Here is a 24,240-nt window from a genome sequence, read left to right as displayed (position 1 = left end):
GACAGGCCGCATGTTCCACAGCAAGCCTGAAAATCTTAGGCAAATGCCAGTTATTAAAAGGAGACACTGCCAACAATGTCAATTGTGTAACAATCAAGTGAACCACCAGGGGGGAAGGAAGGAGAGTGTCAGTGCAAGGAGGAGAGGGAAAACCAGGCTGGTAATGAAATGGGGAAACCCATTTAAATCAATTGACAGTCTTACGGAAGAGTTCATCTTTCAAGCCAGTTTTGCAGTGGCCACAGTTGCTGTGATTACCCAAGAGAAAGTCCCCACAGACTGCAAGACATTTTCTAACTTCCTGTTCACCATCCCACTTCTAGGTGACCAAGTCTACACTGGGCGGAGGAGGAGGAGCATTGCCGTCAAGCCATAAGCAACCCATGGTGGAACAGCCCCCTGGACCAGTTCTTGCAGTGGCTTACAGCACTTATGTCAAGACCTCTCCAGAGGGTAAAAGCTGGAGTCTCACTGTCTTACCGACACAGCAAATAGTCAGCTAGAACCCTTATCTTAGTCTGGGACAATGTGTATGTCTGCAGAATTCAGTCCAAGATACACAGTCTGAGACAGCTTCACAGGGTGGACTCGGGAGTGGCCATGTGCGGTGTTGTAGGATGAGGCCGGTCTCCCTGCTGTCCAGGCCCGAGTGCCTTGGTTTCTTTTAACACCAGCCTAGGAAAGCCAGATACATAAAAGCTGTTTCAGGAGCCCTTGAGCTTTTCCTTAAAAACAAGCCCAGAAACTGGAAGATGGGATTGGGGTACCACTCGAGGGGGCTGTTTGGTTAATGCTGCAGGGCTGTGCTCCCAGCTCCTCCCTCTCCTCTTTACCCTGCATTCTCTAGTCGTAACAAACAGAATCAGCTGGTTGAGAAGAAACTCTTGCAACTGAAAACGTTAAGAAATCTACTTCCCTTGAAGGTGGTGACAGGGTCTCTACTAGTTACTTCTCACTGTGCATCACGTTTCCACTCACTTAGGAAGTCTGATCGCAGCTATGCTGTCCCGTAGGCCCACACTAGAGCTGATAGTATGTTACACTGAACTAGGCTGTGGCAGACAGGAAGAGAAGGGCAAGGGGCAAAGAGGAGAGAAGGGGAGGGGGAGGGAGAGCAGACTGCCTGCCGGGAAGCCAGCACCCCTGCTCTGCACCTCGGAAGCGCGTGGGGGACTGGGTGCAGTTGGTTTGAAAGCACTTTTCAATGTCTATAAACATTTATGTGGTCTGTTAGATGAAGAGTCATTTCAACTGCAAAATCTCCAATTAAAGGGCTTTTTTCTTTTTTAACATTATGTTTTAATGTGATCTATCTAACCAAAAACTAAATAAATAAAGGTGAGGGAGAGAACGAAGAAAGGAAAGGAGGAAAAGAAGGCAAAGAAAGTAGTTTTTGGTTTATTTTGATGTTTTACTAATGAAAACTTACTATGCATAATGAATGACTGCATCGTGCCTTTTTCATATTTTAGTTTTACCTAGAGGCTTGACTCAATTTGTTTTTGTAATAGCAGCCTTAGAAGCTCAAGTATTCATATCCCTGTTAATGATTCTTATCTTAATTAACCGAACTTTTGAGTTTTGTCCTAGTTGAGACTTACCCATCCAAGCTATCCAAAAGTCTTCACAGAATCTGACACCCAAGAGAAATAGGGTAAAAGCCCTAAACTGCTAACTTCTCTGAACAGAACCCAGAAATGAGTTATGTCCTCAGCTGGATGGCAGTGGGTCTTAGCCTGTTTTGTTTCATTTAAAAAAAAAAAAAAGTCAAGCGTGAGCTCTGCAGTATGCAATACTCCTGGATTAGAAAATGACACACTGTGCCTCCCTCCAGCCAAGCTGACCACTCGCCAGATGATGCTGCCTAATGTCTACTGAATCTCACATAACATATTAGTGATGAAAAAAACAGGTTATTTTAGCAGAAGTGAGTCATATGGTTTGTGAAATGTTTGAGAAAAATAATCTATTTCAAGGGAAAAAAAGGACATTAAAAGAGAGGTATATATACACATATATGTTGATGGAAATATTTTAAGCACCACTCAAAGGAGGGGTTGCTTGACAAAAGACACTCCCTCCAAGTTAGCAGTGAAAAGGACACTCATGTGTGGTGAGTAGACAGTCTGGAACAACAGTACCTCTGATTGTCCCAGTCAGACGATCTGGAGAACTGCAAGCTTTAAAATACAGCTAGGATTTTTAAAATTGCTATAAAACATTCTCACGCAGGACAATCTAGTTTCAAAGAGTCTCAATAAAAGACTGCTTCCCAAAGTAGATTAAGAAATAACTTTATTTTTCATTTGTCAATCCCATGATTGAAAAGACATGTTGCTCCCAAACAGACAAGAGGCATTTTCTAAAACAAATTCTTTCTGAAAAATGTAGCTTGTGGAGTTATTACACTGCAAATCAGAGAAGGACCACAAAAAGCTACAGCCAACATTTAACACTGGTGTAACACTCTACCCCAAGCTGAGGAGCAGAAGTTTTAAAGCTATATCAAAACCATGTCGGTCACAGGGTAGCAACAAGAGTGGCATTAATTGTTGTGCCTTCAACTTAAGAAAAGCATCGAAAACATCCCGTTTCCTATAAAAGATCATTTCCCAGAAAAGAATGGATTTATTCCATCAGAAGCCTATTGGAACTGGAACTGAAGAGCTCTCCTCCTCCGCCTCAGCTTTACATTTTCCTTTAGTCAACAGTATCTCGAGCTAATCAATCGTTTGACAGAATTTGGCTTCTCAGAAGAGCCTCTGTCATTTCAGCACAGTGTGGAATGGGGAAAACTGTAGTTACAAGGGAACTAGGAGAGTACAAAAGGACAGTCACTTCTGAAACTCACTGATGCTCAAGAAATCAGAGGCCCTCTGTGACAGTGAGTCTCATATGCCTGAGAGCTTTGTGCTTGAGGAAACACTCCTTAGAGGTAGCTCTGGTTCTAGTTTACATTTAATTACAATTTGCTGTATCCTGTCACGGGGAAGTTTTAACATTTTCAGCAAGGTATAAGCACTCCAAATTTCCTTTTAACCCACCCTATAGCTTCCCCACAGAAAAGGGTAAGAAAAAGCTTAACTGACTCCATAGAGTCATAGCAGCTAATTCAGCAATTCACTCCTAACCATGGATTGACAGGACTAGGAAAGGCAACCTGGCGCAACGAGCTGCATGAGCTAGACCTGCAGAAGTGTGGTGGCCAGCGCGTCCACAGCACGCAGGGACGGGGGCGAGGCTGAGCAACCACGGGGCACGCACGGAGAACTGCTTTCACACATTTCCTAGCACATTCTGGCACAGCAACAAAATCACCAAATCAGGAACGGATTTGACTGTACTCTTCAATTTCAAAGGCGTCTTTGCCCCTCCCCAGCCTCCTATGTACACTTCATGGAAGAGAGAAAGACCACTCTTCTGTATGTGAATACAGGGCCCGGCAGGAAGGGGGCAGGGATGGGCACAAACAGCACGGTCTATAACAAAACACTTTTGGAAAAGATTTATGTAACTCTAAGTATTAAAACGAAGGTTCTACCTCTACATATGCATCATTCTGTAGTCCTGCTCCCACATGAATATGGTCTGGTCATATTTGAAAGAGAACTCGAGTGTGAACAAGGAACCCAAGGGCAATTTCACAGAGATGCAAGAGCTGCTAATAAACTCGGCAGAGGGGCAGTCCTTCTACTCTGAGCCTCTTTCCTTTATTCAATGCTCTGACTGTCAAGTTGAAAGGAATAAAAAGAACCAAATATTCAGACCAAATTAACTATGGGCCATAAGCTATTCAGCACATAGGATATCACTTAAATGATACTGAAAAAATGTCTACGGTACTGCCTGAAGTATTCATTTTTTAAAAGTCAATGTACTGAAAATCTCAAAGGAGGAAGTGGTATGAGAACCTTCTTCCTCTCCTTCAAATAAATCATTAAATACACTGGGTAACATTATACTGTCATTTCTATCATAGCAATATAAACAATTTCCATCATCCTGAACATTATAAAGATATATATATATATTTTTTTAAAAGGCTTTCAAAACATTTTTCAGTCCAGCATTTGAGAATAAAGCGTTAAAAGTTTTGTATACAGTAACACATTCATGTGATAAGTGTATGAATTTACAACCATACATAATATATATATGTATATATATTTATATAAAAAACAAACTTGGGCAGAAGTTAAGGCTACCTACAAAGTTGTCCAAGTAAATTATGCTTGTCAAAACAATTACAAAATTAAAATCACATGCATTTTTAAATCATCTATAAACCACTGACAAAATAAGGTTCAGCATTCAAAGTTTTCAAATTAACTGTAAGAAAGTGCTACAGATATTTACATTTTCTTAACATGAATCAGTGTTCCCACAAAGTTTCATTTGCATTTTTCACCAGCCTCAACTGTAACATAACTAAAAACTGACATTTCTACAATTTGGTACCTAGCACTCATTAATAAGCTGCAAACGGCAGGCAGCAAGCTTCATCTACAAATGTGCTGTCTCACAACCTCAAAATATGGTTTGTAATACTGTTTGACCTGACACGTGCTTGAAAATCTAACCCTCAAGAGGGACTAGAGTGAACATTTCATTAATAATTACACATATCAAGCAACTACAGGATAAAGGTTTCAGGACTTTCCCACTCAGATCATGTAAATAATTTAAACATGGAAAAAACAAAACCAAAATATGAATGACTTTATCTTAAAACAATAGAAAGTCATTTCTGGTATTTGCCTAAATATTTCATTTAAATTCTTCCTTCAAAATTACTCTGAACAAATGCCTCTTTTGAGATTAATTTCAGAAAAATATATTCATAAATATAACTCAGAGCCCGCCAGCCTATGAGAGAATTTTAAACAGAATTTGCTAAGATGGGAGAAGCCATTTAACCAGCTCATGTATTACTTCAGGAAATAAGCTGAGATAGCTAAATCTATATTTTTTTAATTTGGTGAGTTTTATATTTTCAATTTGGACGTCTAGCAGCTACCTTTTATGTTTTCATCTTTCCAACTTATACTTTAGGATGAAAATTTCTATCAAATGGTAATACGAGCAAGATTTAAAAAACAGTAATGCTTAATGCTAAGGGTGTTTTGTCCCTGTTGAATCAAAAGGAGGAAATGCTATTTTAGACTGAATTGAAATTTAGTGTTTTAGGCACTATTTTATATAATAAAGCTAGCACCTTAGTTATTAGTTTATGTCTAAACAAGTAATTATTTTAGACAAATTACTGAAATAATTTTTCTCTTTTAAGAGTCCAATGCTAACATTTAAAGATAATAGATTTATTTATTGAATCAATATCATATTTTGAGCAACTCAAAATTTTTTCATGAGAGCTACTTACTCCCCAAAATTATTACAATTCTCCACAGTGTAGAGAGCTTCAATTATAGATTTTAGACATCACTGAGAAGTTAAGTCATGTAAAAAGATATTTACTAATACTTAAATGACGTAACAGTTTTCTTTAAATAACTTTCAGGTAACAGTATCTAAATAACACAATTTTTAAGAGTATATACAAAAATCACCTTAGGGAATTACTGCAAGATGCTACTTTGCCAACATGGCCCAGCATCTGTCTTAGTTCCTTTCCCTTCATCATTACTAAACAAGTAAAACAAACAAAAAACACCTAGAAGGTGAGGCAGGTGATTGTCTTCATGAGCTCTCTGATAGACTATGGCTAAAGATGAAGAGAACAGAATGACGTACTTAAAAGCCAAACCCAACCACAGCATGCTTCCCATTGTTATGATCCAGTGGAATGCAAGCTGGGAATAGGGTAGAACTTGGAAATCCGGCTCTGTGTCGATGGGTTAAGGCATTCAGACTCCCCGGTCATTTTAAAGAACACTTCCTGTTCCTGTAGTTTCCTAGCAAACTCTTCTTCCAGTGTCTTAAAAAGGAAGGGAGAAAGAAATAATGCACTAGTATTACAAATAGAATTTACTCTGCAACAGTCAAGATAAAATTATTTGCCCCAAAGTCTTTGTATGTTATCCTAACGAAGAAGACACTGTTCAACAGCTAGGACCACAGGCTGCGCAGCTCTGGGTTCAGGTCTTGGCTCAGCGACATGAAACTTCAATTACTTCTCTATATTACAGAACCATTTCATTCTTCTGCTGTGAAACAGCGATAACACCATCTACCTCACTGGGTTGTTACATGAGGATTAAATGTGTTAATAATGCACTTAACCCATATTCGGCACTCAACAGATGGCACTTATTATTAACTACTGTCTGTCTCTTCCACATGGAACTTCAGCATTTTCTATTTTTTATTTTGATTGCTGATATGCATGTCTTCTCTTCCACACTGAACCACAGATTAAAGGTAAGACCTACGGCAGATTCATCTTCACACACAGTGTGGGACAACTATGTTAAGTACTTGCTAAGTATCTGAGGTAATCAGTTACTTTGTGGACAAGTGACTCAGGAGAAGTCCTGCTGCAGAAAACAAAGTACAGGAAAAGACGGAAGGACACAGGAAAGTTTCTCAGGAAGACCGTGAGCTTGGTTTCAGTGGAAAGAGAAGAATTTAACAGACAGGATGGGGAAGACACCCCGGGGAGAGTGAGCTGACCCAGTGCAGAGGCAGGAAGCTGGAGCTGCTGTGAGTAACGGTGAGCATACCCAGCACTGGACCAGGAACTGGGAACAAGGTGGCAAGCAGGAGGCAAGTCAGGAGGGCTGACGTGGCCAAAGTGTGGCACCGTGAAGGCTTCAAAGTCCAAGAGAGGTGTTCACATTCTGTTCTGATGAAACTAAAGATTTACCAATACCACGACGACAGCATCAGAGATGCTCCTGAGGATAAACTCTGGTGACGGCAGCCAAGGAGGAAGAGAGGAAAGGGAACAAGATCCCAGACGGGCCATTAGGACATTACCAACAATTTTAAGAAGGAAGACAGCAAAGGGAGAGAAAGATTAGGAAATGAGAGTCCAGGTTATGTGTTATTTGCCTGAACGTGGGGTCTGATGGAAATGAAAGATAGTTCAGCTTTCTAGCCTAGATGCCAGTTAAGAGGACAGGAATATCGGGAAGAACACCCAATGGTGGGTAGGACTGGAGAGAGGGGAAAGGTGAGATGGAGATGAATTAAAAGGGTTACTGAGTTCAGTTTTACCTCCACTGAGTTTACACTCTTTAGTCAACACTGAATAACATTCAACAGGCACGTCCTGATCATTTACAATGTGCAGGAACTGTTCCAGAAACCGGGTATGTAAGAGTGAGCAAAGCTATGATGCCCCTGCCCTCAAGGAGCTTACATTCTGGTGAGAGAAGACAAACAATAAAGAAATGCGGCTGGTGGGGATAAATATTATGAAGAGAAACAAAGAAAGGTGAGGGGACAGAGGAGTGTTCAAGGTGCTCACTGAAGCTATTTTATGCCCAGTCATCAAAAAAGAAACCTCTGATGAGATGATAATGGAACAGAAGGAATAAAATGAGGAGGAATGGAACATCCAGAGGGGACATGGGAAGTGAGAGCATGAACCCACAATAAAAACAATAAAATTACAGCAATAACAAACATTCACTGGATCCTGACCAAATCTTAAGTACTATACAAGAACTGACAAGTACTGTCCACACACAGCTTCTGTTTACTGTCTTAACAAGGCCAATTAGGGAGGCAGTAACATCCTCATTTTACACATGAGGAAAACAGGGCTCAGAAGTGTTAAGCAGAAAAAATTAACCAGTGTCAGCATTGAGACTCGAACCCAGACTTGCATCACTTTAGAATTTGTATTCTATACAAGTTTTGGAATTGTCTTTAAACATGTCCTTCAGCTTCCACAGCTGAAGCCAGGACAGTCTACAAGATCATCATGCAAAGAGCAGAGGTTAGAATGCAAAATGGGGAATGTCTGCCTTTCAGGTGACTTGATGACTAAGAAAAGTGATTAAAAAAAAAAAAAAAAGCACAGAGAAAGAAGAGACTATGTCACAAACGCCAGGTGAGAAGAGACTTTTAAGAATAACAGGGGGATAATGTCACTGGACTGTGACCACTGTCAACCAGCTCAGCTGGGGAGGAATTTAAAGCAAAAGCTAGACTTCAAAGGGTGAAAGGAGGAACTGGAGAAGGGACTTCTCACTTTCATCCCTGTGTGTACCCTTTGAATTCAGAAACACATGAATGTACCACCTATTCAAAAACGTAACAATAAACAAAATTCAAGTTAAAAAGCCACCCTATCAGCTGACTTGGTCAGTTCTAGAAAGTTTTATTAGCACATGGTAGGAGCTAAATATTATTTCCTTGATTAACTGACTGGATGAATGGAAGAAAGGAATGGTTGAAATGTATAGCAGGCAGGCAGCCCAAGAGAAAATAAAGGTTTAAAGCTAAGAGAGAGAATCATATAAGGAATAGAAAAGACAGAGTTCAAAGATGGTTGACCAGCTGGGCCAGGCTAGCAGGGAGTCAAGCGCACACAAGGAAGATGGCTGGCTGGCTGTGGGGTAGGAAGCCTTTCTTACTTCACTAGACTGTCAATGAACACAGCACGTAAGGGCCTTATAATCTGGCTCCAGTTCACCCATCCAGACTAAGCTGTCATCCCTTCCTTCTCTCCCTCCCTAATGCCTACACACAGGCACACGCTCCCTCTCACCTACCGTGACAGGGAGCTACATGAGACTCCTGCACACATCCTTTTCACTCTTTCTCTTCTCTGTACTTACACTGCCCCATCCCACTCCAATCTGTCTGTCCTCTCAGCAAGCTCTTGCTCATCCATCAAGCCTCATCTGGCTCACAAGGCATCTCCTCTCGCACGCCTCCTGCCTCCCCCGGGCAGACTGGAGCATTCCTCCTCTGTTGCTGGCACACTGTGCTACTCTGCTCTGCACCGGGCACTTACCTCCTTCAGAGAAACACCCCTGCTGATCTGCAGCTGCTTGTCAACTAGACTCTGAACCTCTGGGACTTGGACTCCTCGTCTCTGTGTCTCCCGTCCCTGACACATATTAGGTAAAGGGCCAACAGCCAGGAGGACGAATGCAAGTGTATAAAGCTTTTAAAATTACCTTTTTCCTAGGTCTCAATTTCTCTCTCCATTCCTTTAATTCTTGGCTGTGTTCCTCATCTAACTCCTTTAGTTTCTGAGTCTCATGTTCAACCAAGAGGTGACATTTTTCATTCTGAAAAGAAAGTTTGAATTAAAAAAATTTCAGATCACATTAGCAATTTTTCACAAATACAATTATCTTCCAAAATTAAAAAAATATATATCCATCAAACATAAAGCTATTACTGAGGTTGAAATTCTCTTCTAACAACCAAGGACCAAGAATTATGAAATGAGTCATAGTTTCACTTTGGCAAGTTTAGAGGCTAGATCTGTTACTTACCATATAAAAAGAACTTGACTAGAAAGAACTAGTTTGTGACCCTGTATGCGAGACAGCAAAAGAGACACAGATGTGTAGAGCAGACTTTTGGACTCTGAGGGAGAGGGAGAGGGTGGGATGATTTGAGAGAATGGCATTGAAACATGTATACTATCATGTAAGAAACGAATCGCCAGTCTATGTTCGATGCAGGATACAGCATGGTTGGGGCTGGTGCACAGGGATGATCCAGAGAGAGGACACGGGGTGGGAGGTGGGAGGGGGGTTCATGTTTGGGAACTCATGTACACTCGTGGTAGATTCATGTTAATGTATGGCAAAACCAATACAGTACTGTAAAGTAAAATAAAGTAAAAATTAAAATTTAAAAAAAGAAAAAAAAGAACTAAACTAGAAAAAAAAAGAAAAAAAAAAGAAAGAACAAATTAGTTTGATCCTGATTTCCCATTCTAAGGTTTACTCACAAAACTGACACTACAGAGGGCACCTTGCAAGCATTTTATCCAATGGTACCAGAACACGGGATTAGAAACTATTTTCTGCTCTAGAAAATTAAGTATATATGATATCCACAATGTATATACACTACTTTGAAATTGTAAACATTTTAGAAATTATATATTAGGAGAAAATTTCTCATATATTGATCACTTTTTTCAAAAACCTTGAAGAAAATGAACTATTTATCCTGAGATAAAAAGAATTTTAAAATTCAGAAAGTAACAAAACAGCCTACATCATTTTCAAAACTTTGTTCATCTTCTTTGCAAAATATACTAAAAATTCTCAACAGTACTTTTGAAAGATGCAACTTCCTATATCATAAATTAGCTTCATGTTTATACTAATCACGGCTGTAGAAAATCTCAACAGGTGCCTGTGATACTAAACTGATCTTCCTTTGGGTCTACAGAGGAAAGAAAACCTTTAAGTTCTGGCATCTTCTCAAGCCATGTGCGGCCTACTGTGAGCACCTATCGCTTCCTCAACGCCAGCCACCGGCACTGCGCCTCTGCTGCCAGCTCTGCTCTCTGGCTTCTGGAGCTGACCTGCAGCTGATGCAGCTCACGGACGTTGGCTTCACACTGCAGCTGAAGATCCCGCATTTGATTTTCATGTTTTTGATGCTGAGCCATTCTCTCATTTTTCTGCCTCTTTTCTTCTTGAGAAGCGAACTATAAGAAAGAAAAACAAATATGGTTAATAGGCAATGTAATTTCTGCATCTTCCAAAAGTGTAATTAAGGAATTTAACAAAGCTTAAAGTACAATAAACTAAAGCTACAAGTAATAATACGCTAGGACTCAAAGCTGGAGTCTACATTTTGGTGGGGGTAGGGAGGCGGGCAGAGATTGCTGATTCAATCCTTGTTTCTCCTATCTGCTTAGTGACCTCAGTTAATCTGTGTGTGGGAACTGTGACTACAGAAGTACAGTGAGGCCGTATGTTTGATTGTAAAGCTGGTCACATCGCCTTATTCCCAGGGCCGGTCTTGGGATTAATCTAGCCCTGGATCTTGTGTGGGGCATGGGAGACAGCAGCTCTCGGTGGCCAGCACTGGAGGAGAGGGAGCTAGGACAAGCCATGTGTTTACAGAGCCCAAAGTGGCTCCAATGTTTACAACACAATTATGTGGTACTTCTAAAGACCATCCAAAACTTCTATACCTAAAAAAAGAAGACAGTAATCTGCTTACTTACTTGTTTAATTTTGTCACGGTCCTGATCTGGCGTTGCTGTTGAGTTAATTCTCAAACTCTTCTTAAACATGGCCATTCGCGTCTTGGCTTCGCTACGCTGAATCTTAGGCAGTCTTGCTCTTTCTTGAGTCTGTCTGTTTTTCAGCTCCTCGATAAGTCGTTGATTGTAACGCTGCATTTGTTCTGTTTCCTGAGAAAGTTTCAGAATCCAGTGATATAGAGATAATTTAATACCCAGTACCCACAAGTATGCTCAAACATGTCATTTTGCTATTGTTCCCCAAATTATTCTCTCCCTTGTTACATACTGATCAATAAAGCATTAGGCCAAAAAAAAAAATTTATAAGAAAAATAAAGCTAATAGTAATAAGAGTCTTATGTTAACTCTCTTATACTAAATATAGGGAGTCCACATTTTTAAGATATCTGAATTAAAAAGGAGCCAAAATAGCTACCTTTGAGAGACAAGTTGAAGACTATAATGTGTAACAGGTCTTTAAGCACTGTTTATTAGTTACCTTTCTTGGAATTTGTAGAAAAGAAGTTTTGCAATAATGATCAACATATAATTAATTACTCCAGATTTCATCAAAGAAATTTTAGGACAAAAGAAAGAAAAGACACTTAAAACTTATTCTGTAAAATATATAAGTTTCAAAAATAAACAGCTCTGCAAACTTTAAAATGAACAAAAAAGTGAACAAATTTCCTTTCATTAACCTTCTCATGGCGCTTAAGCAGCTGGTGTCTTTGCATAAAATACTGATCTTTAAGTTGCTGTTTGAGCAGCTGGTGTTTTTCTTGTAAGTGTCGTTCTTCAAGCTCCCAAATCGCAGCTTCTCGAGCTGGAAGAAGAAGGTAATTTTCAAAATGTCACTTTGCTCTTTTCATGAATGTACGCTGGTCCTTGTTTTAATATTTACATAAAAGTGTTCTAATACACTAATTAATACACACAGACGTTCTGAGCTATAAAAGAAATATTACCAATGTAAAGATAATATCCATTACCACTTTCCATTCTGTTCTAATGTCCTGTAAACAAAGAATGCCCCACTCCCAACACTAAAATTCCATTTAATCATCTCAATGAGAAAGAAAAAATACCCAAAGTATTTGTTCGAGGAAATAAGTACTTAAAATTCCATTCTATCATGTAGCCAATTAAGTATACCATTACAGGGTATAAGTGAAGTGAAGTGAAGTCGCTCAGTCGTGTCCGACTCTTTGCGACCCCATGGGCTGTAGACTACCAGGCTCCTCTGTCCATGGGATTTTCCAGGCAACAGTCCTAGAGTGGATTGCCATTCCTTCTCCAGGGGATCTTCCCAACCCAGGGATCGAACCCGGGTCTCCCGCATTATAGTCAGGCGCTTTACCGTCTGAGCCACCAGGGAAGTCCTTACTAGGAGCACCTAAAATTACTTAGGTGTATTTCTAGCATCACCTGGACAAAAAGATTTTTTAGGGGTTATATGTTTACTTCACTTTTATTGTTCACTTCTATTGCCATAAAGGAATTCTATGTCTTGCAGTTGTTCTGAATTGTATACAGTATTTTCCTCTTATTTACCTTTTTCTTTCCCTCTACCACTCTAGCAAAAGAAAGCATTCAAATAATTCCCAGGTATATCTCTGCAATGTTTCAAGACATATCCTGTATATACATATGCCACATATTTCATGTACCTCTCATGAGCTGCTGCTTGTTATTCAGGCACTCTCTTTCAATATTGGCTAACTCTGCCTTCTGCTGTTGGATGATCTTTTTCAGAGAGCCGTCTAATTCTTGTTGTTGCTTCTGAACAAACTCTTGTTCCTAATAGACATGGTTAACCATCAGTCAGTAAGTATCTATGGAGCAAAACATCCATTTATCTATGTGGCTGTATGTATCAGTAATTAACAAGATTTCTGAACCAAGTTTCTAAAGTTAACTAGATTTAAAAATCACCAAAATTATACAGTATAGGCATATCATATATTTGTCACCCAACTCAAGACCAGAAAGTACTAGAATATTTAATATTGTGAACTCACTACTAAGAATAATACATACAAGAGAAGTCTATATAAACTAGTCATGATTAAAATGCCCAATTATGCTGACATCTTTGAGAAAAAAATAAATTTACACCTTCTAAAACTGACTATTCAATCCACTAGAGTGTGGCTACAATAAAAATGAAGAAGAATGCCTTTTAGGGAGAGAGGCAATAAAGAACAAACAAGTAAACCAGGAGCCGGGAACTTTAAAGTCTGTATTTTTCTATTAACAGAGTTAGGGAGCAACACCGTGGCTGTACTAGCAGAGAAAGACCGTTTCTGCGTCTCCAGCCTGTGCATAAGAAGAGCCACACTTTAAGGACTTAGTGAGAAATAATGCTCTGCTAGAGAAGCAGGAACTAGAAACAGGAAAGCGAGCTACATTATATAACTCTACAAACAAAACTCTTTACAATCAGAGAAGTCCACCAACATGTTTGGGAGTCACTCATTCAACAAATATTTACTGAATACATACTATCTGCTCAAATGCCAAATTTATGCTTTTTTCAAAATCTCTCAATTATTGTATAAGGAAAGGAAAGGTTAAAGGGACTTATGGTTGCTATGCTAGATTATACAGTTGTAGATGGAACAGTAACAATACCTATATTGAAGAAATGCAAAATTTTCAAGTAACCAATTGGATCTCTATCCCTCATTTGGCAGTTATGGTAGCTTGTAATTAATTCAAGGGATATTCTTATCAATTTGAGTGTGGATTTAGAGATTTAGGGTTGAAGCAGCACTTCACCTATAATCCCTTCTCTTGCATATCTAAGAGATGATAAAACCTCAGGATTCATTTTGGAACCATTTTTCAGGCCTTGGACAGAATCTGGAAGCATCTGGATCACTACCAGCCTGGTCTTCAATGCAGAGTGAGCCTAGCAGTGTTCCTCAAGATGCTTCTCTTACTACTGATTCTCTGGAAATGAGAATCTGGTCTCACCATCCATGACATCCTGTTAATTTGTCGTCACAATGCTGCTGTCTCGTCTGCACTCTGATTTGTATTTTAGCATGAATACAAATGTACAGCAGCAGAAAGACTAGTGAACTGTTTCCACCAGTAGAGTTTTGTATCGATTATGATCTTTTGTACTGGGGACAAGAAATGTATTTATGTGTCATTTAAAAAGACACAATGTACATTGTCAGTTTTGTAGATAAAATTAATGCTGAGCATTTATACAAAAAAAATTACAAATGCCAACTTGACTACAGTCACATAACTTTATCATAGCAAAAAAGAAAAGAACTCAATAACTATTACAAACCTAATTAGATTTATTTAATAAGATTGCAAAATCTCCATCCTATCTTATAAGCAGTTATAACAAAATAAGTTGTTCAAGCTTCTCTTTTCTTACAGTAAATATTGTTTATAATAAAAATTAAACTGATTCTCTAATTTCACTGTAAAATTTCTATATGTAAACTTGTTTAATAAACAATATAACCTGCAGATACATCAAAAATTTTATTTTGTTCAGTATTTTTATCATTAGTTTGCATATATAACTTAAAAAAATATGTGTGGACAAAAATAATTGGTCCAAATTATCATAAATATAAATATTACATTTAGACAAAGAAATCAAGTTTAAAAGATTGGATGAATAAGTACCTATGTGAAAATAAAAAGGTGAACACAGTGAACCCTTCAACAACACAGGTTTGAGTTGCATGGGTCCAAATAAACGTGGATTTTTTCACTAAATATGTCCTAAACATCATGTGGTTGGCTGACTGTGCAGATATGGAACTGTGATGTGGAGGACCAACTGTAAAGTTTTACGTGAATGTTCGATTGCGTAGAGGGTCAGCACCCCAAAACCCAAATTGTTGAAGGGTCAACTGTATAAACCAGTGCCATTAAAAAAGTGAATGTGATTTCTTGTCAATGCAATTTTTGGTTATATTATTGTATTTGTCGAAATTAAGTAAGAGTTCAGTTCAAAGAAAACTTTTTTCAAGCACTTAATAAATGCTGGGGTCTGTACTACTTACATGGTTACTAAAATCAATAAAAGACAGCATTCCCTTCAAGGAGCTTCCACTCTATTGGTCCCAATTTGGTTTTATCTGTCAGTCCCTATAAAGCATAGTGGGCCCCTTCCCTCAGTAACATACTTTTAAAAGTTCCAAAGTAAACCACAGAGAACGCAATGCAAGGAATAAAAGGATCCTGAAATGAAGATTCAAAGTAAATGACAAAGAACTGCAGAAGCAAGCCCTGAAGTGGCCAGTGTATAAGAGGGAAAAAAAGAGTGAAGACTGTTATCTAGAAGCTGGCAGAACTAGCACCATGCTCCTCCAGAAGATAAAACGAAGATCAACAGGTAGGAATCAAGGCACATAAAATGGAAATGTTTCCTCATCTTCCAAGTCTGCAAAGACACCAACTGCCTTACTGAGCTATGGGCTTGAATAATTAAGCAGAGTGTGGATGATTACACGGCCAAAATATTTGCAACTGATTTTTTATATTAAAGCTTAAAAGTACCTAAAAGGGTCCCTTATTCATTAGGTATTCTTTATATTGATTTTAAATATGGTTAAGATTTGACTTCCATCACAGTTATCTATCCTCTTTCTCAATACCAACATAATTAACTCCTATTTATTGAGCCCTTAGCAGTAGCGGCAGTGTTAGTCACTCCATTGTGTCTGACTCTTTGCGACCCCACAAACTGTAGCCCGCCTGGCTCTTCTGTCTATGGGATTCTCCAGGCAAGAATACTGGAGTGGACTGCCATTCCCTTCTCCAGAGGATCTTCCTGACCCAGGGATCGAACCCAGGTCTCCTGTATTGCAGGCAGATTCTTTGCCATCTGAGTTACAGGGAAGATCAAAGGGTTCCTTACATGCTAATTAATATATTTTATTATCATAAAAGAAATGAAGATTTACTATCACTGAGCTTTCATTAAAGTTCCTAACTTCAAAAGCCGAGTATAATCCATTCACAGGGGAACCTGTAATTAGAAGTTACTTAGGATCTAAAAGAAAAGTGATCTTAATATTCCAAAAAAACTGCACAAACTACATTCACTTTAATAAAATAACAACAGATCAATTCTATCACTAGGAATAACAATTTCAAAATGGACATATAAATTGTAAAATGAGCGCCCTTTAAATGTACAAGTTTTAATTCTGATAATGGAATTTTATTAGTCTGATAACGGTAAACATTAAAAATACAGCTTTGGGTTCTAGGAAACTATAAGGAAGAATTATGATATGTGGGGCTATTTTAATACAGAATTTGATCATTTTAACTTAAAAGAAAAGTGTAAAATGGTAATGATCAGAAAAGTGTTTGTAATTCATTAATTCCTCCCTCTCATCATAAAATAACATTTTGCTTACTCTTTTAGAAAATGAGAGATTCCAATGGCTGTCAATAATAAAGATAAATAAGTAATTTCAGGAGAGGGGGAAGAAGGGGTTGAAATCAAGCTGTATTCTATCTACTCCAGTTGTGTATATCAAACATCACAAAGAGAATTATAGTGTTAATTAAGCTACTCGTTCCCCTATAGAAACTGTGAGAAAGAATACAGCCTGGAATTCCACACTTAATTTAAAACTGCAACATGGAGAATAGCAACCCACTATGCATAATGGGACAATTTGAATAGTGAAAACTAAATGGAACTGAAATCACCACTTTCAGCATGGCTTTTCTGACCATAACCATAATTAAAATATCTACGTAAACATATATGCAATCAAAACGTCACTTCACACGAAGATAAAAATCTAATCACAGCATTCAATTTCTCACATGTGCAAAAACACAGAAAAAACTACTGGGAAGACATTTCTTGAAAAAAGATGAAAATCTCAGATTAAAATCTGTGGTGGAGTAGACAGAAAAAAGAACACTATAGTAGACGTGTTCTAGTTCCAGCTCTACCACTAATCTCTTTTGCAACTTTAGGCAAATCACTTAGCCTTCTGTGCTTCGATTTCTTCATCTGTAAAATGGGTACACTCCACCTCCGTATTAGGGGGTTGGCAGTGAGAATTAAATGTGAACACTCTTCAAAGAATACTGTACTATAAAGCTCATGTAGGGTTATTACTACTGACATTGTCATTTATCAATCTTCTAGATCTATAACAAGTGAAACTAACAGTGAAAAGGCACATGTGAGCCAAAGAAAAGCAGGTAGAACAGACGGCATCCTCCTGTAAGGCACGGGGGACTTACGTCCTGCATTTGGGCGTTGAAGACTGCGCAGGACGACAGCTGAAAAGAGTGAATCATGGCCTGAGCAACGCCCTGTGGGTCAGAATACAGCGCCTCCCAGGTGAGAACAGAGCGGAGAGACTTTTTGTAAATGGAAAGAGTAATTATACAAACGCTGAGCTTCCTGAGGCCTGGAACAAGTCAGTTAACAAAAGGGCCTGTACAATGAAGGATTTGAACTAGATCAGTGGTTTCCAACCTCTAGTTTGCTGCTGTTGTTTTTTAAGCCAGCTGAACTCTCTTTTTAAAAAATTCGCCAAAAAAAAAAAAACCAAAACAGTTTATAAAACAGATGAAAAGTGGTACTGCTCTGGACGTAGGGGTACAGAGCTCTACTGTTCTCATTTCTGAAGAATTCGCAATGTGCTTCTTCCAAACTCAACAGCCCCTGGGAGTACAGTCTGAAGACCACTGGACTAGATCATCCAATAGAGTCTAGTTTCACATGTGTATGGTTCTTATCCATAGTCTTTAAAAAGTTTACAATATTAGGCTCTGTAATCTAGCATCTTCATCAAAAGCAGTAGCTAAATATAAATACTTCTGAAATCAGTTAATTACTAAATTTGTCATTAAATTTACAGAAAGAAATTTACTATTGATTTTAGCTTTAGTCGGAAAATACAGGCTGGCATCGCAAACTATATGAAAAATCACCTACAAAGTTTTATTAAAGCACTATTAAAGCACTGGATTACCTGATTCGGTCAACACTAAATTCTTACTTTTAAAAAAAAATAAATTAATTAATAAATAAATTCTTACTTTTGACTCTATAATAGAGTCTGACACACTGCCTTTTGGAATTAAACTCCATATCCCTTCACAAGGTAAAACCAAATTGTTGTTCTGGAGTGAAATCTGAATTATCCAAAAACAGATGTGGGGCCAACAAGGACCTCCTCTTCAGCTGTCAGTAAGACATGGCTAACGACCACTGGCCCAGCCAGTAAGAGTTGAGACTAGGCACAGAACAGGCAGCTTACATACGAGGCAGGATGACATGGCGCAGTGTGTGAGACAGGGAGGCAAACGTGCCTAGATGGGAATTTCAGCTCCAACATTAACCAATGTGTGAACCTGGCGAGTCATTCAACCTCCTGCGCTTTCGCTCCGTCACCTGCAAAATGTGGGTCATACGGGCAACTACCTCCTGCGTTGTGAGGTTACACGAGTTCATACAGGTGAAATCAGTATGACACACGGTAAACACTGTGTCTGCTATTACCACCTTGATGACAGGCATGCCTTGGAGATATTGTAGGTTCAGCTCTAGTCCACGCAATAAAGCAAAACACGTGAATTATTTGGTTTCCCAAGTACACAAGTTATGTTTATGCTATACTGTATTCTATTAAATAAAGTATGCAATAGCATTGTCTGAAAAAAACAACATACATACCTTAATTAAAAAGTAGTTTATTGCTGAAAATGCTGACCATTACCTGACCCTTCAGTAAGTTGTAGTAGTAACATCAAAGATTTTAGATCAGAGATCACCATAACAAATATAACAATAATGAAAAAGTCTGAAATGCTGTGAGCATTACCAAAAGGTAACAGAGAGACATGAAGCGAGCAAATACTGTTGGAAAAATGGTGCTGACACACTTGCCTGATGCAGGGTTGCATTAACCTTCAATTTGTGGGGGAAAAAACCCACAGTGCTGCAAAAACACAAAGAAGCGAAGAACAATGCAAAGAGGTGTGCCTGTAGGAACTCCCATACGAGGCCAAGACAAAATTTTGACTCACAGGAAGAAAAAAAAAAAAAACTAAATTTATTTAAATAGCCTAGTTTTATTAAAATTTTAAAATTCTAAGATATTTTTCTTATTTTTCATGGTGTTAAAATAATTCCTAGTTTGAAATGATGGTGACAAGTAAATGACAGTTTCAAATATCCTGCCTTGACAAAAAACAACAAAAAAAATTTTAATGACAGTGCACTGGTCATGGTCCCCAGAGGTTTCTGTTGGTTTCTATATTCCTTTTCATGAATCTACAAAATTCAAGAGGCTGGGAACCAACTTTTTAAACTACATAAAAACCCACATTAAAAAGGCAATTTAAAGCAACAAATAATAAATATTCCATGTCTCTTCTCCCTTCCATTAACATTTGTAACTACAAACTGAGCTCATTTCTCTCTTTGCCTCCAGGCTGAGTACAAACTTAATTAAAAGAAAGATGATCCCAAGTATAAAAGACCTCGTAGAGTAATGTGAGGTAATTCTAGAAAATTCTGTTGAAAATACCAATTTATCTAGCTTTGTAAAGAATTTACCCATTAACAGGTTCAGCCTTATCATACCTAAAATCAAGTTTACTTAGGTAACAACTATCTATTTTTATAACTGCTAGATTCTGAATCAAAAAGAACATACTTAATATTTAAAATATGGTTTTAAGTAGCTTATATTGTTGAGTTTAACAGTAATAAATGTATGATCTACCATTTAACATTATCATTTACCAGCTTGTGGAGTCTTATTTCCCTAACCAGGGATTGAACCCAGGCCACAGTAGTGAAAGCCCAGAATCCTAACCACTAGGCCAACAGGGGATTTCCCAAATTAATGGCCTTTTAATATGCATTCTTTTTGTACGCACAAAGCTTATATACTCACCCTCTATATTTTTCTGTCCTAAAAATTGACATTACCACTTAAAAATGTAAGCTTCCATCACGATTAAAATAAGAATACAGTGGATTATACATTAACATACACGTTTATTTCATCTGCAGTCAGCTTTCCAAACATTTCACTTAATTTCATATTAGCAACTTAAATGTCACCATTAGTGTGAATTTAGTACTACATAAAGAATGCCCTGGGACCCTTTGTCTGAGGGGATGTCAACATCATATAATAAGTACAGAATTTACCCTTTTAACCATGGTTTATTGAGCTGTGAGAATAATGCCGCTTTCTGTTTTTAGTAGCATTAAGCTGCTGCTGTTACCTGAGCATGCTGGCTTTGTGCAAGCTCCTCTTTCCTGCGTTTCATGAGCTCTTTTCTCAGCTCTTTGGGTGCTCTCTCCACTTCATTTATAACCTACAGTGTATAAGCATGCAGGAGGTGGGGAAAAATACTTTCTCCACAGCAAGCATTTATGTGAGCAGACAAGCTACAAGTCAGATAAAGCTGTTAAAAAGTTCCTTTCAACATGCATTAGCACAGGTGTTAGTTTGAAGAAAAAGAATGAAAGGATAGAACATGCTTAATCATAGTGCAGAAAGGGACATTACACCATATAAAGGTTAATTAGCTGCTTAATTATCCCTACATATCATTCTCTCTTAAATTCGAAGGTGATCAGTAAACAATTACTTGCAGCACTGACGCTGAACTAAAGGTGATAAACCTAAGTGACCTTGAAAGATCATAAAATTACAAATGTATCTATTGACGTTGTCTACTGACACTGTTTGATATCCTGGATATAAGGAAAACTAACGCCATTCATTTATAAAACTGCAACATTTCATGATTGGCTTGATAAAACCAATGAAATAATTCTAAATGAAATCCACTTAATGAGATCAAAAGAAAAATAGTAAGCCTTAGAATAACACAAAGGAGAAATAAATGCACACTAAGTTTTCTTTTTTTATAAAACACCATTTTATACATGGTGTGATAAAAATGAACATATTTGAAAACTTTGGGGTTATATTAGAATAACATTCTCCTTTGCTGATAAATTAAGCCAAAATCAATTGTCAACTTTAAAATCTGTAATATAAAGCCCTCAAAAAATAAGTTTAGTATGCTATGATTTATTACACCAGATAAAGTATATTATAAAATAAAGTGTATTTTAGAGCTCCTTCTTTTAATCACTTCAAAATCCGAGATGTGTATTCCACCTAAGAACAAATCTATAATCCAACTATGAAAGACGATCATGTGTTTATAAGTAGAAGCACCAAAAGCAACCAGATTCCAAATCACCACATGCCATTTATGGTCTGTGAAAGAGACTGATTTTGATTTAACAAGTGTATTTAAAATTTCCCATCAGTAATCTCTCATGAAACCAAATCACCATTAAAAAGAAGAGACTCCCCAAATGCAAGAAGTTTAGCAATAAGGAAAAAAATACATAATTATTTAAAATATGCATATCACAATCTCAAACTCGTTCAATGGCTAAACCTCTCCTACTCCAAAACAGTAACAATAACTAGAAACATTTTTATCTCTAAAATTAAATCATATATTTACCTACAAAATTTTTAAAATTTAATCTGATATTAGAAAACAACCTTTTAATAAAAACTATCCATCTATCCATGGTTTTAAGAAAAATTAACATTTGGTCTCAATAAAGTCATACATCATGGTATATAAAGCAATTCTATATGAAATAAAATAAACAGTAACAAAACAGTAATTTTTAGAAATGGAAGCCACATCAAATGGCTATATACCATTTCACTCATCTTTACCTACAGAAATCAAAGAATGTATGACTAATATTTGATTCTATCCTTTTAAAACCAGATCCTGAAGTTCAACAATATGATATTCCATTTTCTGCATTTCACTGTTAAAATCAATGAATCTGAGTATTGGGGACATGCAACAAAGGTGAAAATGTATTCACTAGTTTGGTTGTTAGTTTGCTCCAAAACTAATAAATCTGATCATAATATTGTCCAAGGGGTCTTTTATATCATTAAAAGATAAATTCTCCTCCTACACTAAAGGATCAGAATAAATTATAAAATTATCTCTCAAAACTGCTAATATGTAAAATTTCTCTTATTTTAATTGGGGAAGAAAAAGACACATTAATACAATATGTAAATGCACTTTCTGAAACAATGACAATCTTTCATAGTAAATAATACCACACAACAGATTCTATGACAATATGGAACAGTTTCAGGAAAAATGAAAAAATTCATTCTTGTCAAATGACTTTACAGATATTTTCCACCTGTGATTCTTCAAAGTATCTCACACTTTGATAAACTTGGAGATATTATTTCAAATTTCAGGTTATTCAGCTTTTGTTTGGACACAGTATCTGAGAAAGGTACTCAAGATAATCAAGAAAAAATAATTTTTAAGCATGAATTAAATTTGCAAATAAATACTAAATTAAAATACTGTTGCCATCTGCAAATAGATCATAGCATGTTTTCTTGAAAAAAACATCACTATGTCAGGACTTAATCGTTGCATTAATAAAGGAGGAATGATAGGTTACAAGGAAAATGGATTAGACTCAATTTGAAATCTTGTTTCACGGGTTGGCTGGATATTTAATGCGTGTCTGTGAACTTGAAAAGGTCATAAAACCTTCTCTACTCCAGTTTTCTTGGCAGTAAAACTAGGTAACATCTGGCCTTACTGCTACCCTACATGACTGCTGGGAAGACTGAAAAAAAAAAAAGAATGAGTGCCACTTAACTAACAAGTATTATTCTTTATTCCTTAAACACGTGGACACTGAAAAGGGCAGTTACACTTACCTCCTTCTTTCGGTTCTTCAACACATTCTGAAATTTGGACAGCTCTTTTTCTTGGTCACCTTTAATGCGCTTGGCTTCATCTCGCAAGCGATTTGTGTGTTCCTGCTCTAGACGTTCAATGGTCTGCTTCTGCTGTTTTTCTAGATTTTCAATCTCCTGATCATACTGTCGTTTCTTGCTCTGTAAAATGATGTAGCTCAAGATCATTTAACATGAATGCTCATATCAACTTGTTATACTGAAAATGTTTCCTAAGAGCACATATTGGTAACTGGCATTTAAACTTAGTGATAAAATCCGTACCCTCTGCAATACTGAACAAGTCAAATTCACTAAAACATGTTTTTAAAATTTTTCAAAAAGATGAGCATTTTCACTTTTTTCTAATAAGGAAAATACTTTCTTCTATTATATAAGTATAGAATATTCAAAAATTATAGACAATCCAGAAGAATATCCAATTGCTATGAAATACTAAAGTAAGAAAAATTTCAATATTTTTCCTATACAATTTTTGATAAATCAAAGGTCATATTTGAAGTCTATTTTAAAAACATACCATTACTTGTCATTTTCAGAATTACTCTTCCTCATCAAGAGTCTTAAAATAAACATCCTATTTCATTGAAACAAACCTTTTAGAATTATAAAGCTATTCTCTCAACAAAAGATTCCTGTTTATATAATACTTGAATAACACTGCAATTTTAGACATAGGTACTTATTTGTAAAGAGTGTTTTCTTTTAAAAAATTAAAAAGCAAAATATTTGGAAAATATGGGGAGAGGAGAAACACAGTTTTTGTAAGGTTCTGAAAACACAGAATATACTGCAAAAATACTCAATGAAAACAAAAGCTCATTATTTCCTTAGGAATTCTCAGTTAGGACCCAACAAATGAAATCAGCAATGCCAAACTTCACACAAAACAATCCTTACCACTTAAAATTATAAAACATAAGAACTATAATCAACCATGAATCCTATAACATTTCAAATGATCCTTTTCTCTAACCTACATTAAGCTAGATGTTCAACATAGGTTACTGAAATTTTATATCACGTTAACAATTCCTTTTCCAACTTTGGACACAAAGTAAAAATTTAAAGACTCAGTGACAATTACCCTTGACAAGTTAGCACTAACTTCTCCAGCAGCTGTGAAAATGGATGTGGAAGCTTAACTAGTAGCCAGAGAAGTAAGCATATTCTGAAAAATCCCCCAAGAAGTTCTAATACTCAACCGATTTTGAAAACAACTGCTCTAGAGTAGCTTAAAATCTTGGATTCTGAGAGGTAAAGTTTTAGCAATAAAAAGTTGTCCA

The 24,240-nt window shown here is 37.1% G+C and overlaps 2 protein-coding genes across 3 annotated transcripts in view; one reads left to right on the top strand and one right to left on the bottom strand.

Moving 5' to 3' along the window:
- Window positions 1–1,290, top strand: part of COL17A1 (collagen type XVII alpha 1 chain) — a 46,955-nt gene extending 45,665 nt beyond the window's left edge. Inside the window, exon 56 of the mRNA XM_027960412.3 lies at window positions 324–1,290. Within this exon, the coding sequence (XP_027816213.1) occupies window positions 324–376 (53 nt within the window). The 3' untranslated portion in view covers window positions 377–1,290. The remainder of the gene's footprint in view (window positions 1–323) is intronic.
- Window positions 1,291–2,278: 988 nt separating this feature from the next.
- SLK (STE20 like kinase) overlaps window positions 2,279–24,240 on the bottom strand; it is a 61,501-nt gene continuing 39,539 nt past the window's right edge. The window contains exons 12-19 of one of the 2 annotated variants that reach the window (XM_004020168.5): window positions 22,916–23,095; window positions 20,394–20,486; window positions 12,806–12,935; window positions 11,837–11,961; window positions 11,117–11,305; window positions 10,466–10,591; window positions 9,093–9,206; window positions 2,279–5,935 (exon numbers count right to left, since the gene is read on the bottom strand). In XM_004020168.5, the coding sequence (XP_004020217.2) occupies window positions 5,789–5,935; window positions 9,093–9,206; window positions 10,466–10,591; window positions 11,117–11,305; window positions 11,837–11,961; window positions 12,806–12,935; window positions 20,394–20,486; window positions 22,916–23,095 (1,104 nt within the window). In that variant the 3' untranslated portion in view covers window positions 2,279–5,788. The remainder of the gene's footprint in view (window positions 5,936–9,092; window positions 9,207–10,465; window positions 10,592–11,116; window positions 11,306–11,836; window positions 11,962–12,805; window positions 12,936–20,393; window positions 20,487–22,915; window positions 23,096–24,240) is intronic. The other variant, XM_004020169.5, reaches the window with a different exon arrangement.

Source organism: Ovis aries, chromosome 22, assembly GCF_016772045.2.
Source record: "Ovis aries strain OAR_USU_Benz2616 breed Rambouillet chromosome 22, ARS-UI_Ramb_v3.0, whole genome shotgun sequence".
In the NCBI taxonomy this organism is placed as follows: Eukaryota; Metazoa; Chordata; class Mammalia; order Artiodactyla; family Bovidae; genus Ovis; species Ovis aries.
The sequence above is the reverse complement of the archived record's forward strand: the minus strand, read 5'-3'. Positions and strand labels throughout refer to the sequence as shown.